Source organism: Onychomys torridus, chromosome 2 (assembly GCF_903995425.1).
Source record: "Onychomys torridus chromosome 2, mOncTor1.1, whole genome shotgun sequence".
Lineage (NCBI taxonomy): Eukaryota > Metazoa > Chordata > Mammalia > Rodentia > Cricetidae > Onychomys > Onychomys torridus.
In genome coordinates this window covers 20,827,112-20,844,304 of record NC_050444.1, presented here as the reverse complement: position 1 = coordinate 20,844,304, position 17,193 = coordinate 20,827,112, and the positions used below count along the sequence as shown (strand labels likewise).

At 36.5% G+C, this 17,193-nt stretch overlaps 1 protein-coding gene across 1 annotated transcript in view; it reads right to left on the bottom strand.

Annotated features, from left to right (window-relative positions):
* Positions 1-17,193, bottom strand: part of Cngb3 (cyclic nucleotide gated channel subunit beta 3) — a 174,352-nt gene that overhangs the window by 77,634 nt on the left and 79,525 nt on the right. The window contains exons 5-9 of the mRNA XM_036180084.1: positions 15,842-15,991; positions 14,406-14,614; positions 6,118-6,168; positions 4,209-4,295; positions 670-734 (exon numbers count right to left, since the gene is read on the bottom strand). Coding sequence (XP_036035977.1) covers positions 670-734; positions 4,209-4,295; positions 6,118-6,168; positions 14,406-14,614; positions 15,842-15,991 — 562 coding nt within the window. The remainder of the gene's footprint in view (positions 1-669; positions 735-4,208; positions 4,296-6,117; positions 6,169-14,405; positions 14,615-15,841; positions 15,992-17,193) is intronic.

Genomic DNA, 17,193 nt, shown 5'->3' with positions numbered 1-17,193 from the left:
TTGACATTGTTTTGGGAAAGCAGCTGATTTCAACATTTTTGTTTGCTCTATGTCTCCAAAGAGCCATCTTGCTTTAGATTTGCCAAGTGTCAACTCTCATTTGTGCAGTAGAAAGAGAAGGTGACATCACATGTTGTCTAACTGCAGAGTCTTGAATGGGCTTGACAGAGTGTAAAAAAAGTCTTCATTTCTTTGCACAGATGGTGTGAGTCAAGTCTGTGAAAGACATGCCTCAAGGGTCACTTCTTCATTTTGAATCCCATAAAATATGCCACACTGATTTACCTGGATATCGGAAAGGCTTACAGGACTTCATGCTGTGATGAACTGTGACTGAAGGTCTCTGTGCTCATGAAGTTCAGAATGACAAATGAGTGAAATTTAGACTAGGCATGAATTGTCATGAGAGATGGAGAGCTGACTTGCAGGAGTGTGCTTGTCTCTTATTGTTTAAATGGAAACGCAATAGGTCCTCTTTCCTACCATGGCTTCCTTACTTTAATCTGACTTGAAATAACCCAGTTTGCTTTGGATCATGCACTTATTTTATATAGCAAAATGGAAAATGTCCTATAGTTTTGAGAAGTGTGGTTATTGTCTTCTAAATGCTGTCTAAAATGTTTTGCCATCACTTTCTCTACCTCCTCCAGATTTACCAATGATACTTACCTGTAGATATATGCTTTGTTCATTAGAGACTCCAGGCGATTATTAAACTCAGAGAATGAAGTGTACTGTAAAAGAAATAAGCAGAAGAAATTCAGAAGTAATTTAACTGCATGTTTATTTAGATAAATCTATGTACCATTTTATTCATTGGAAATAATTTTATTCATATCTTTAAAAACATGTCATATTTAGTGGTATTTTCTCTTGACAGCACGTTTTCACACTTTGCCAAACTTATAGAGCTTATTGCTTTATTTTATTTCTATCCTTTGGTTACAGTCTTATTTGTGATGCTTATTGAAAACTAACAATGGGTTTGTTTGTAATGCATATAATAAAGTTCTATTTTGCAGTGATTAAGATCACACTCCGAAAACATAAATGAAAGAAGAAAAATATATTGTTGCTAACAGTAACTTTATTTTTAAGGAAGAAGTGGCAAATTGTATATATTTTTCAAAATTCAAGTCCACAAAGCATTGGCTATCTGTTATCTGAAGGTTCAGTGGCTTCATGTGACCTAACCAAATGGAGTTGCTGCTCCCTTAAGCTTCTTTCTTAAATGTGGCACATTTACACACATATTTACTCAGCTGTTAGGAAAAATGAAATCACGACATTTTCAGGTAAATGGATGGAACTAGAAAAAAATTATACTGAATGAGATAGCCAAGGCCCAGAATGACAAATGCTCTATGTTTTCTTTTATTTCTACTTTTGTCTCAGCTCTTACTTCCTTTGGATATTCTTTTCCCATCCTTTCCTCCCTTCTTCATTTCTATAGGAAATAGAGCATGGAATGAAACCATGGGTTCACCATGAATCCTAGAGCTAAATGACAGCCCTATTGCTGATACGTATTTACCATTATGTGACTCTGGAAATATCTACTTCGTACCTTAGCTCCTTACCTACAAAAGGACATGATAAGAAGTAGCCCTGAAAGGAGTGTATGAAGGTATGCATTGATATGCTGAATGTGGTCAGAAGGGGAAGATCTTATAGACAAGAGTCCTCAGAGACAATTGTTCCAAAACATTCCCCCAATTTACATGTGACTGTTGTGTCTTTGGATTATAATAGTAATAGCTATTAAGCTAGAAATATACACAAATGATTTGTTTTCCTTTAAAATTCCTGAAAATATCCCTCAAAAGGTCAGTTGTGATAATTTCAATTTTTTGGTAACTTTTTTATTGGGCATTTACTAGAATTTTGCTCAAAGGACAATGTTTGACAACTAATGTATTTATAGTAGAGAAAATTTGTGTTCATAGCATTTTTTTTATTATAACCTGGAGACAGGTACATGATAATATTTACACCAGAAAATTGTCCATTAAAACAACACCTTTATAACTGAAAGATAGGACTATGCAGCTAGACAAAATAGTCAGTATTGATTTATATAATATCCTATATTAAAATGCTAGCTGTAGAAGGCTCCCTAACATGGATTCAGAGATGATCGTTTTTTAAGCATTCATTAAAAAGCCATGTGAACTCCAAAATCCATAAGAATCTTTTTGAAAGAGTCTTTTTGCAAATTGGTTATTTTTGAACACATGCCTCCTGAACTTTCCTGTGAGATTCTAAGTTTGACGGGATGGTGCTCTGATGCTAGACTGCTTCAGCATTATGCTCTGCCTCAGTTTACAGTCAGTCATATTCCAAAGTCACACCAGCAACCTCTAGAGTCTTCTTTAAGCTTAAAAAAACCATAGGCATAGAAAGAAAGTTTTTGTGTCTGATGCCTGTCTACCAATATTATAGCAGATAATCTGGAATAAGATGACTATTGCCTATGTTATCAGTGTGGATGAGCAGGCTCCCCCCTCTGCTGGTTCTCATCTACCTCACTGGTGACACAAACTTGTTGAGAGGAACACAACAGATAACAGGAGCACAGTGTGTACTTCGCAGTGCTATTGTTGTAAGATCCCTCACTGTGGCTAGGTTATGCTGGAAAGACAATCAACTTGTTTTCCCAGGATGCATAAAAGGGAGCAATTAAATTAATTTATTAAGTTCATAAAATCTTTTGTGTTCCTTTTAAGAAGGTTTTCTTAAAAGGTTTATATAAAAATCACTCAGATTTTTCTCTAATTTGTATAAGTTACTCAACAAAGTTGACTTTATGAAACAAATTTTAGAATATTTTTGAATTGACAATACATGGAAGTATTTCAAAATCAACATTAAATATATCCCTTAAAAGTTCTGTTCTTAGGCTAGGTGGAGGTACCGCACACCTTTAATCCCAGCACTCAGAGGGCATAGCCAGGTCGATCTCTGTGAGCTCGAGGCCAGCCTGGTCTACAGAATGAGATCCAGGACAGGCACCAAAACTACAGAGAAACTCTGTCTCAAAAAAAACAAAAAAAAAAAAAAACAAACAAACAAAAAACAAAACAAAACAAAAAACAAAACAAAACAAAAAAAACAACCAAAAAACAAAAACAAAAAAACAAAACCAACAAACAAAAAGTTCTGTTCTTTTTGCCCCTATTCATCCTGATTTTCATTCTCATCTTAGGCAGCTGCTTTAATTAGTTTCTGAAAAAAAATTTGTATTGTTTAGGAATTTATGTAAATTTATAAAACCTAACATTTTTTTCTTTCTATTTTACATAGATTAGTTGTGTTCTGTAAACTATTCTTTATGTGGCTTTCCCCCTTTTCCTTAGCAATTTATATTGAACTTATTTCCATATTAGTACACAGAAAATTTTACTTTGTTTTCCTAAAGCTAGGTAAACTGTAATATAGGTAAATCTCAGGGCCTCAGAAAATTTAACTGCTTTGTGATTTTTGTTTGTTCATTTGTTTGAGAGAATCTAATGCTGTAGCTCAGGCTAGCCTGAAAATTATTCTGTGGCCCAGACTGGCTGCCAACTCATGGAAATCCTCAGCCTCCCACAGGCTCAGATTATAGACAGCCATCACATCCTGATGAGCACTTTAGATGTAGCCAAGGATGTAAAACTATGTTTGCATTGTTTCTATTATTATAGAATCCTAGGTGAATAAAAACTTAGAAGTAACCCCATCTATCTCTTTCATTTTATAGCATATTATTTCAAACATTCAGGAACTCTCTATAAAAAGAGGATGCAAGGGAAAATTAAAATAATAAAATATTTATTTGTAATTCTAGTCATTTTTAGAAGTACAAAACCTACTTTGGGTTATAAAAATATCTTTTGTAGAGAAATGGAGGAGGAGTGGATTGGGGGAGGGGATAGAGGGGGAGCAGGGAATGGGATTAAGAGGAGAGGATGGAGGGGAAACTGTGGCTGGGATGTTTAAAAGAAAGAATACCTGTTGTAAGATAGATTAGAAGCAATTGGGAGTCATTTCTATCAGTAGAAGCAATGGCATTTTTCTATTACTTATTAAAAATTTATAATACTGATGAAGACAGAGAAATAGAAGAGCATTCAGAAAAAGTTAAGAGTACTGTTAATTTTAGCATATCTTAACTTGCTCCAAGATTTCCATTAGGAGAAGGAGAAGGCAGCTGAATATAGTTTCTTTACCTTTAGTATCCGATTTGTTCTAAATATTGGATTAAATCCAAAGAAGATGTAGAGAACTTCAAATGGCAATAGAGATATGACATCCATCTGTTGAAAGGATATATTCACAATTAGAGTTTGCATACTTTCCTGTACTTGGATTTGTACCCATGCATGCTAATATGTGTACAAGGTACTTTTCTGTTGCTGTGATAAAATGTCCTGCTAAGCAACCTAAGGATGAAAGAGTTCATTTCAGCTTATGGATCTAGAGGGTTACAGTTCATCACAGTAAATAGGACATGGCCTAGACAGGGAAGGCATGGGGACAAGAGCAGGAAGGTAGCTGGTCACAATGTAATCTAACTCAGGAAGCAGAGAGTGAACAGGGAGTAGAGGTCCAGAGAGCTATCATCTTCAAATTGGCCTCCAGTGGGCTAATTCCTCCAGCAAGGCTTCTCCTTTTAAAGGCTCTACCACCTTCCCAAACTGAGTCAACATTGAGGGACCAAGTGTGAGTTTATGAGAGATATTCCACATTCAAACTAGAATAGTATATAGTTGTCAAGCTGTAATAAATTATTTACTATTTAATCCAAAATTGCTTTCAGTTTAATATACAAGATGCCATTTAATGACATCAATATCACAAAAACAAGGATACTAGTAGTCTATGTCAGTACATTTCATTTTCACCTTCCTTTATCTGAGTTCTCAGATTTTTCTTTATCTTTGCTTAGATTTTTCTTGTCTCACATAGTTCAGTGATGACACAGATGCTAATGTTAAAATGCATTTTCATAGTCTAAGAGACATGAGATTCTGGAATACAAATCAAATCTAGTTTGACTTTGTTTGAAACTCTTGTAAATTCATTGCGATGACACTGCTTTGTGGTCCATCCTTTCCTCCAATGCTCAGAGGGGATTATGTCATTCTGGTTCACCTAGGTTCCTCAGTGATTTCTACCACTGTCTTCTTTGGGTTGCTTTGCTGCCAACTACACGGGATGAAAGTTTCTATCAAAGACTATACAGCATAAAGGAGAGATAGAAATCAGCTCTGTTTACAATAAATCAGCAACGCAAATGAGAGAAAGTATTGGAAAGTACTGTGACATTATAGCTAAAATACTCATTTACAAACTTTTCATGCATTTGTATTATTCAGATCTGCTTATAGCTTGGTAATATGGCATTCTTTAGTAATCAACATAATTTTGTCTTCTTTCTTTTTAAAAAATATTTTAAAAAATCTTGTGTATGAGAGAGAGAGAGAGAGAGAGAGAGAGAGAGAGAGAGAGAGAGTGAGTGAGTTAGTTTAACAACATTGAGTGCTTGTGCTGGCAGCATATTTACTAGCAGACTTTGAAGAACTAAGTTCCTGTCCTTGGAGGGGAGGTTGGAGTCATGAAATGGCTTAGGGAGCCTTGGATAACCCCATGTCTGCCAGCTTTTCAATTAGAAGACAGATTAAGAGATGACTGTAAGACATAAGATCATGTTTTTATCTAAGAGAAGGAGATGCTGTGTCATTTAAATAACTGCTCATATGAAGAACAAGTAGGGATAGAAATAATTTTGAAGACTTTATACCACCATACCACATGAACTGGAAACTAGAATTCTGTAGACTATAAAAGGTACACCCCACTTTCTCCAACTGCAGCTTAACTTGGAATTTAAATATGGGCACCTACTTACTTTGGTCTGTACATATTTAAGTCCCCATTTTCAGATACAGGGGAATGTATGTAGCATAAGTATTGGGGATCAAATTTTAGGAGCACTTACTGCTGTCTAATAAAACAAAATCGGGTATGTGTGAAGTTTGTTACAGAAGATGGTGACGTGCTTGTAGAAAGGAGACTTAAAGTGAAAATGTTTCTGCTTAAGCAGGACAGTTCTGGGCCTATTTGTGAGTCACCTACCTGAAATCTTGTAGAGCTCCGGTAGTGTCTCTTCAGCTCATTTGAATCTACCTGTAATACATTTATATTTTGATTAGGTTCAGCAAATTCTATTTATTAGTCTTTATAATAGTTCCAGTTATTTCTCTCTACTCTTTCTCTTCAATCTTAGCCTATAATTATGCACCAACCTTTTGCTTTTTAAAGTACACAACTGCTCATGGTGCTGGTTTCCTTTTTGTTAATTTCACCTACTTTTTAGCTAAACATTTTTATATGGTATATTTTGATCATATTCTTTCCTTTCTCCCAATTCTTCCCAGGTTGTCCCCACCTCCCCACACACCTAACTTCATGGTCTTTCTCTCCCCCAAAACAAGAAACAAAACATAAAAATCCAAACAAACAAATAAAAAAAGTAGTAACACAAAAACCAAACAGAAGGAAATCAAAAGCACGCACACACACAAAAACATGTACGGAACCTGTTTTGTTTCTTTTTTATATTGTCCTCCACTTTAACATAGGAGCAGCAGGAGAGTCAGCTATATTGCTTTATTCTACATCCTCTTCTCATCCCACTCCCTACCCTGCAGGAGTTTGGTCATAATTTGTCTTCCTACTTCTTTCATAGCAACAAAACTGCAGTGTGAAGGCCACACAGGAGCCTGCTCACACTTAACATTGTGTTATGTACAGGATATTTTGAAATGATAAATTTCTTGGGTCCTTAAAAATTTTTAAATTTACCATTGTGTACATATTTGTATGGTGTGTGTGTGTGTGTGTGTGTGTGTGTGTGTAGATCATAGGACATACATCTTTGTGGGGTTAGTTCTGCCCTCCCATCTTTACCTGGGTTTGAGAGTCATGCTCAGATCACCAGGTTGTGTAGCAAATGCCTTTTACTCACTGAGCAATCTCTCCATTTCCTTGGATATTTTATTTTAAACCTGACTACCTGGTTAAACTGTAATCTTCTTGTGGACAGGATTGACTTTGACAGTTGGGTAAAGCAGTACCTGGAACATTCTTAGAATTCAGTAAGTATTTTGTGTATGAAGAGATAAAGGAATGGAGAGAGGGATAAAGATTTTGTAGTGTTTGGAATTTTCTGTAATAATTTTTGTTTTTAAGACTTTCTCTTTCAAGGAAGCAGAAATGTCAATCAGTTTACCTCCATGAATTGTTTACAGTCAGCATTTTGGTGTCTTTTTTGGACTTATCAGCTAGCCATTTAACCTGCAGTGTATCTCACAATTTTGTTTTCCTCTCATTCTATTTACTTTTTGAAAAACCTCATCCGTGTTTGAAGTTTCAAAGATGACCACATCAAATCTCTATGTGCTCCTCTAATATCACATCCAGGAGCTGCAGTCAGTAGAGCTGAACTCAAGATTATTCTCCAGTCTCCTCAAACCTAACTGTGAGCTCCTGGTACTGCATATTCTCTGAGCATACCCATCCATGCTGGTTAGTCAGCCAAGGCTACTCTCCGCCTCCACTCTTCAGTCTGTCTCAGCAGTGGTCTCCCTGACTTGAGTGGTGCTCCTCTTTATTCATTACATAATGGTAGACAAAGGTCTCCCTAAATTAGAGAACTTAATCCCTATTTATGTCAAATTCTATAACTCAACACGATTTTCAGAAAAACAAAACAAAACAAAACAAAACCAAAAACCAAAAAACAACCCAAATTTCCTTTTATAGTTCACCAGGTTCTGCTCTCCCTGTCTCAGCAGTGTTTTGAAGTTCCTTATCCTTTTCTATCCCTCAGTTCCTCAAATCTGTCCTTTTTTCACTTGAATGCTCAGATCATGTTTCCTGTTATTTCAAAGGTGGAAGGGTGCAGATAGTACCAACTATCCATCAGGAAAGGATGACCTATGTTAATACAACATAGAAGTTCACCATATTTCTTCTTTGTTTCTCCTTCATGTTTATGCTATGTAAATAATTAGACACACTTTTTTTGTTTTTTTTTGGTGGGGGGAGTCGGGGAGGAAAGGGTTTATTTGGTTTATACTTCCACATCATAATCCATCACTGAAGGAAGTCAGGACAAGAACTCAAACAGGGTAGGAACCTGGAGGCAGGAACTGATGCAGAGGCCATGGAGCGGTGCTGCTCCATGGCTTGCTCCTCATAGCTTGTTCAGTCTGCTTTCTTATAAAATCCAGGACTACCAACCCAGGGTTTCCTCAGTTCCTGAAAGTTCTAACCTCAATAGGTGTTTGATAAATGTGTGCCGTGTACCACAGGAGTAGAAAGGCTCTTAATATTAGCATTGAGACCTAAAAGAATCAATTCTAGCATCCTAGCAATTCTGGCATACGTGTTTCAATTATGTGCAGGAAGAAGTTTCTGATAAACAATTAATTACAATATTAGAATTAATTGCACACAGAAGTAGCAGCATCTAACAATTATCATTCATGTTATTTCATATTTATTACTATTTTAATCTTCCCTAAGTAGTGTTTAAGATCAGTTAATTGGGGCTTGGTAGATGGTCCATTTAGTAAAATGCTTGCCACATAAGCATGAAAACCTGAGCTTGGTGGTCACAGTAGCATGCATCTATAGACTCAGTGCTGTGTGTGGCTGTGGGTAGAGACAGGCAAATCCCTAAAGCTCAGGGGCTAGCCACTGTGGCCCATCTATAATCTCCCTTTTCAGTGGGAGACTGTCTCAGAAAATAGAGGTGGAAAACAAGTGAAGAGAGACACTTGATATTAACCTGTGGCCTCCATATACTTGTTTAGACACACACACGCACACACACACACACACAGACACACACACACACACACACACACACACACACACACACAGACACACACACACAGACACACAGACACACACAGACACACACACACAGACACACACACACATAGACACACACAGACACAGACACACACAGACACACACACACACACACACACAGACACAGACACAGACACACACACACACACAGACACACACACAGACACACAGACACACACAGACACACACAGACACACACAGACACACACACAGACACACACACACACACAGACACACACACATATGTGCACACATATGCACACACACACACACACACACACAGACACACACACAGACACACACACTCACACAGACACACAACACACACACAGACACACACACACACACACAGACACACACACACACACACACACACACACACACACACACACACATATGTGCACACATATGCACACACACAGACACACACACTCACACAGACACACACACAGACACACACACTCACACAGACACACAACACACACACAGACACACACACACACACAGACACACACAGACACAGACACACACACACACACAGACACAGACACACACACACACACACACACACACACACACACACACACACACACACACACACACACACACACACACAGACACACACACACACACACAGACACACACACACACACACACACACAGACACAGACACACACACAGAGTCATCACACATGTGCCACGTTAACTCATCCCAATTTGCCAGTCAAATCAGTTCCTAGTCCCTCTCCCCCCATTATGGTTATACTTTTTACCCACGCACATATAGTAAATTTTACAGAAATATATTAAAATATATGTAAGGTATGCTCATTTAATGATTTGTACTGTGGAATAAAAGGACTATTGAGCCCTGGGTAAATAGGCATGGACAGGTTTCATTGGTAGTCTTATAAATTTTGTGCCAAGAAAGATTGAGTAAAATCAGACAGCTCCATTATAGCTTCTCTAATACATACGGACAGACACAACTCAAGTGCCAAGCTGCTGTTAAAAGATACATTCCCCCACCAACCAGGAAGATTTTTTTCCCCTTACATTTCCCCCTTTCCTTTCAGAGTCTATGATTCTGTGATTGAATAAATGTAAACACAACAAAAAACGCTTGATTAAAGGAAAGTGGCATTTAGCAATTTTAAAATCCCTGTTCTTTTGAGCACTAAATAAATTTGGCACCATTAGCCTTAAGAGGATCAGTCTGTTTACTAGTGACAATTAAGTACTTACTTTTAAAATGTCACCCATTTTAATTCCTTCTCTCTTTAAAGCCTGCTTATTATGCAGACAGCATTTCTTCAGGGGAGGCTTACTTTGGGAAGGGTATGCTAATTACACCTAAATCTTATCCTAGCAGATAGTCTTAGAGAATGCTCTACTCAGATGTTAGTATGTTTACTCCTTATTTACCTCCTCTGATGAACAAGTCTGCAGTTTCAAACAGAACAGAGAGAAGCACTTAAAAGAGTATTATGTGAGGCTGCAATTAAAGAATCACTCAAAGAGAGAAAATCCTTGAGCCAGCTTTATCACACACACCCCCTTACAAACACACCTTGAATATCTTTGAATTCCAAAATTAGATAGGAAAATGGATAAAACACTGTTCCTACCTTTTAGGAGCTTGCTGTCAGGTAAGAAAGACAGCTAAAGAGACAAGGACATGCTAAACGTGTGGATTTTTATTCATTGAATTCATCTAACAATTTACTTCTACCAGCCATATCTTGGGGTATGTGTATATATCATCTTATTTAATCTTTATTGTAGGTTTATAAAGCAGGAACTGTTTTCACTTTACAAGTAGAAGAAAGTGTTTAATAGAAGAGTTAATCTAGTTTCTTCAAATAATACTATTAGTAAATCTTAGTAGTGAAATTTGAGCCTGGTCTGCTTGTTTCTAGTGTATTATAATTATCCTATGTTTTACTTATCAAAATTAAATAAAAGAAATATCATCAAAATAGAGAACAAGAAAGTCAGTAATTCCTTTCAGGTCACTGATAAAACAACAATTGTGAGATTTGAGGGCTCAAAGCAGTTTCTTATAACAGAAGACCTAAATGATATGGTCATTAATGGACACTAAACATTTCCATGGATCCTTTGTGACGATTGGATTTATCAATCAAAGTCTGTAGTTGGGTGTCATATCCAGCACCCAGTGTTAGGCCTGTGAGCTTGCTCAACAGTGAATGGCCCATCCATTAAACCCAATAGCCTGAGTTTGAGCCTGGATTCCACATGGTAGAAGGATAGACCCAGCCCCTGCAAGTAGTCTTTTCACCTTGACACATGCACTAAGGCCCCTATGTCACAGGCACACACAATCAAAATTAAGTAATGTATAAATAAGATAATATCCACTGCTACCTTGATTTCTGCTACATATAAGGGAATTTTTATAACAAGGCATTTTTGTTGTTGTTGTTGTTGGTGTTTTGATCTTTATGTAGCACCATTTTCAGAAGACTTTGTGAATGAATGTAAAACACGTGCAGAACTTCCTGGTTTCTTTCACTGTGGCTGTTTGTACCTCGATCCTAAAAAAACTTGTAGAATTAATATTGCCATCTTACAGCCCTGATGAAGCATGCATTAAGTTAATACAATATATGTACAGAAGGTAGGTAGGTGTGTCTACCTACTATATGTAAGCATTTAAATATTTGTTCAGAAAATGAATAAACACTTCAGTGGAATACCTTAGAGCACATATAGATGAACATAGTGTGATCTTCAGGTTGAAACTCAATGTATATAGACTTTGTAACAAATGTAATCAACTTCCAAAGGCTAAAACTACCTACTCTAAATTAAAGGGACCATTAAACTTCTTTGGAGCAAACAAAGCAATTAGTTCCTGCTCTGTGTTTGTAGCTTGTGGTAATGCATTTTGAATAGAGTGTGTTTTTATTGATTATTTTTCAGGGTTTTAACACTCTATTGTGTGCAAAGATCTCTTAGAAGATTGAAACTAGAAGTCTCCTTTTAGTGATTTTGTCATTTTCCGTTTGTCAAACATTGATTTTGTGCATCTAATGGAGGCTGAAATTAGTGGTTTTTTTCTTTTTCTTTCTTTTCTTATTTTTTTGATGTTGTTTACTTCTCATTTGTACATCATCATTATCATTCATCAGGCTGCCAGGGAGCTCTAGGACTGGGGAATGAATGAACTCACACTCTGAAGTCTGTACTGGGAATATTATGAGTAGTAGATATTTGCCACTGGTTTGGCTATTATTGCCTTTAGAATTTGTTTAATGAAAAAAGTTAAATACAGGACACATGTCCCAGAAAAAAAAATTTTAAAAATAAAAATTGATAAAATTATTCCTGTCATAGTTTTGAAAACTTAAGAGTTCTTGAACTAGAAAGAAAATATTCAGGATTAAAAACCCTACTCTCTTATTCAATAACATATATGACTCTGAGTTGCTATACATTTTGGCATTTGGCCTTTCCTATTCTGATCTTGGAGGGCACATTTGGTGCAGTCCTTGTAGGGGCTTGTGATAAGGGAGTCACAGTGGACATCCAGGAGATACACTTTCTGCTATCTAGCTTGGAAGTGTCTGCAAAGCAGATGCTTAACACTTGAGTGTATGTTTATGAAAATACATTTTTTTCTGCTTTATTTTTCTTTTCTTTTCCTTTTTCTTTCTTTCTTTCTTTTTTTTTTTTTTTTTTTTTTTTGAGACAGGGTTTCTCTGTGTAGCTTTGCGCTTTTCCTGGAACTCACTTTGGATACCAGGTTTGCCTCGAACTCACAGAGATCCACCTGGCTCTGCCTCCCGAGTGCTGAGATTAAAGGCGTGCACCACCACCGCCCAGCTCTGCTTTATTTTTCATCATTGGGATTGACTATGAAATTCTAAAACTGGAAATAAAATCTAGAAGAATATACTATCTTAAAGGTAAGCATTCTGGCTTTTGAGGGAGGCCACTGCTTTGATCATGAGAAATGGGATATAATGATTTTGGAAAGTCAAGAAAGGGAAGAAATAGATCAGAAGATATTCATTACAAAATAAGACAACCATGGTCTTATGACTTGTGAACGGCAAGGCACATGGTCTTCCCTGTGTGTGGACTCCTGAAGGACATCCCAAAGCCTCTCGTTGTCTTACATAGCTTTGCACCAGCACAATTTGCAATTGGTGGAAATCTCTGCAATGCAGTACAGTAGCTATGTGCTTTTGAACACTAGAAATATGGATAAAGTAGGGTTTGGAATTTTGAGTTTTCATATTAATTGTAAAATTTGAATATACATATGCTTAGCAGCCACCCATATAGTCAGTACAGGGAAGTTACAGTTATTAAAAGGGTGAGGGTGTGACTGCACTCACCCTACTGTGTACTGTTTCCTATCCTTCCTATAAATATCACGTGTGTTTTCCTTCCCATTCTTACCTCATCTCTGCTTGTTCTGTTTACATGCCCTCTCCTTTTTACTTATTAACTTGAGCCTTTCATAGCTTAACTAATACTTAAACTCTGTGGATCCAGCTCCCCACTTTCCATCTGCTTTCCTTTTGTTTCCTCAATTACTCTAATACTAAGCTCTATTCTTATCATACTTCCCCCCAAGTCTAACCTTATCTTAGCAATGCTACTCTATACTTTTTCCTCTATCCCCCAATAGTTATTGAAGATAAAGACATTGTATTTTAAGCCAGTCATAAGGATATTTTCATAATGGATCTAGTACTTGTGCTAGCTGTAGTGAATAGTTTATGCTCACAGTTTTATAGGTACTGTACCAGGTGCCTTAAGCAGATGGGTCTAACTTAGATACTGGACTACAATACTTCAAATCTATCACAACCTAGTCTCACTAGAACATTGAAAGCCCTCAACTGGAAGAAAACAGCTAGTAAAAACACAACAAATAAAATAACCCAGCCTCATATGTCACAGTCTGGAAGTATATATGTATGTATATATATATATATATATATATATATATATATATATATATATATATATATATATAAATATATATATAAACAAGGCAACATGAGTTCTGTAAAAAGAACTCCATAGAAGAGGATTCCAGATAAAATTTCATACAAAAATTAAAAAGGATAATCATAAAAAAGTATAATTAAATCATTTGTGTAAAAAATGAACTTCCAATTAATTAATTCAAAATGAATACAAAGAAACAGTTAAACAAATAAGAAATAAATACAGGATATGAAAGAAGAATTCCGTCAAAAGAAATGTAAAGTTCATTTAATCACATAGAAACCCAGTAGAATGCTTTACCAATAAAATGGATCAAGTGGAAGACAGAGTATCAGGGAGAGATGAAAAGAAAGATTAATTAGAATATTCAGACATTGACAAAGCTTTATTCACAGAGAGACAAACATTAAATAAAACAATCTTGCAAATTTAATTTTTTTTAGTCCAATTGGACATTGCTCATTTGTCATTTTCTTCCCCCAAACTCCACTTACAATAATTTCTCCTCCTCTTAAAAATTGGAGTCTTGGCTGGATCAATAACATATCACCAAGGTAGATGATATCACATATGATGTCAGTAATAATCCAGTAATGCCTGTTCTCTGGTGTTTGGTATGGAAAGGCAAGGCGCACCGGTATCAGCCAACAGTTCCAGTGATAGGCAATGGTGACAAGCAGGAGCCACAGGAGATAGATTCGATCTAGCAAAATAGAGCTGAAGTCATCCCAACAGCATCACACAAGCAATTCCAAGAAGTTTCCTTCTCAGTTTGACCAACCTGAGGCATTATCTTTATGGGTATATGTAGTGTGCTTATGTGTGCACATGTGCATGTAAATGCACAGAATGTGTGTGCACTAGTGTGTAGAGAACAGAAACCAACACTGGGTGTCTGCCTCTGCCATTTCTCACCCAATTTTTGGGCTATGGCCTCACAGTTCATCTATTGGCTAGAGAGGCTAGCTAGCAAGCTTTGGGGATTCATCCTCAGTTGCTAGGATTATACACACACTGCCAAGACTAGCTTTAACAGGGATGCTAATGATCCAAATTCAGATTCTCATGCTTGCATGGTAGACACTTTATAAACTGAGACCTCTCCCCAACACTGATACTTTGGAGATAAGCAGTTTGAGGTAAGAACTTCTGTTAAATATTCTGCCTGTCTTGAGTAGATGGCACCATGCTGTACAAAAGGAAGCAAAATGATAGTATCACTTTTCCCAAAAGTGGACAATGTCCTTTTTGCCTTTTGATGAGACTGAGTCTATTCCAGTGGGGTAACTTCACTGTTTGGATTCAGGAAAGCAGAATCCTGGAAAATTTAGATGTGTCATTGCTAAGGTCTTCCTGAAGCAAAGGATTTTTTTGGTACTCAGTAATTAAGGCCTGCCCATGGCAAGTAGGAGAAAGGGCTTCACCATGCCGAAGAAAGTTAGTTCTGAATGGGAGAAGGGAAGAGCCAATCAATTGAGCCAACTAGTGTCCCTTCACATGTTACTATCATTTGCCTCTGGGAGGATGTAGGAGAGTATCTGTTTGATGAGTAATTAATTTAGTGAAGCCATGGAAAAAGAATGTACATTATATATGTATATAATGTATATACACACACGTGTGTGTGTGTGTGTGTGTGTGTGTGTGTGTGTGTGTGTGTGTGTGTTCATATTTCCAAATTCCTTGAGGCTTTCTTTTCAAAGGTTATTTTGGTTAGGAAAAGCCCTAGTCTGAGTTTTAAAACAGGCAGGAATATTTTTATCTCTTGTCTTCAACAGAGAAAGGAAAACAAATCTTTTCAGATCACATAGTTTAAATTGTGCTTTTAAGATAGATAACAGTGTGAAAAAACTGAAGCTCTCCCTGTATCTCTAGGTAAGAGAGGTTCTGGTGACTGGCGACCCTCCCAGTGGCTGCCCATTGTTGGTACCTGTGTATGAATCTATGCTTCTTGGAAGTCTCATGCTTTTAAAGTACTCTTTCGCAGGTACCCTCTGGAGTTTGCATGACCACTTGCCTTGGTGATGTTCTTTTAGCTTAGAATTCTTGTCTTGTGCTGGTGATATGTCTGTAGACTTCACTTTATAGGATAAAAGAGAAAATATTTTAATAGGTTAACGTAAGTTATCTTGATGAGCAAAGCATTTAGTTTTGATGAAATTAGAATATTTGAAAATCTTGCCCTTTTTACGTAGGCAAGCAAAGCAAATCTCTCATATTTAAAATAATGATGTTTATTTTTCTATATGCATTATAAAGTATCATGTTGTACTCTCTAAATAGATACAAAATGAAATAAAACAGTGATATATATGAAAAATACTGAATAAAATGAGTTAAAACACTGAAATTTGGGAAATAGCAGTTTAAAATTCACAAGGCACCACAGATCAAATGTCTATCATACCTCAGGGTTTACTTTGAAGTTACAACACATCCTTCATACATATCCTTTGAGATATGGGTAAACAATGCTCAAAATATTGTTTTCAATATATATTTATCAAACTATGATTTAGTTCAATCTTATTTCCTCAAAAATTAACCACTATATAATGCATAGTATAATTGGAAAACATAGCTTCCCTCAAGTCTATCTCATTTCATTATAATTAGACTTGAAGATATTCATCTGTTCTTAATTCATTTTTCTTCTTTTTCTCTTTAAATACTGGACAAGTATCAATCATAGTATATATTATTTTGTGCTCCACTATTCTTATGTTTTTTCATACCATACTTCTGTAATTATTAAAAATATTGATAATTGTCCCCCCTCATGTGACTGTTTTTAATCTCCTCTTTCTCTATTTTTTTTTGTATTTTGTAGTATGCATTTTGTATAATATGGTTATTGCTTAATATTAACAATAACACTCATAGCAGGTATTGCTGGATGCTTCTGCATACAGTCTGGGCCTAGAGATCACCTTATGTGGGCTTCCTATGTATTTAACTGAAAGTTTTTTTGAGTAAGTTTTCACAAATTCAAGGGAGTCAAGAATATGGTCCAGGAGCAACTAGACCTTGTGACTTTTCCCTCCTCCTGACACTCTCCTCTTCTCTTCCTTCCTTTCCTTCTGTTTTTGTTGTATATGATCTGTGCATATGATGTGTATGAGCATGGGTGTGCACCTGCAATGATCTATGTACAGAAGTCAGATGACAAGTTTCAGGAGTCAGTTCTCACCTTATACTTTGTTTTGAGGCAGGGTCTCTTTTGTTTCTGCTGCCTACCTCTCTAGGCTATCTGGCCTGTGAACTTCTGGGTGATTCTTCTGT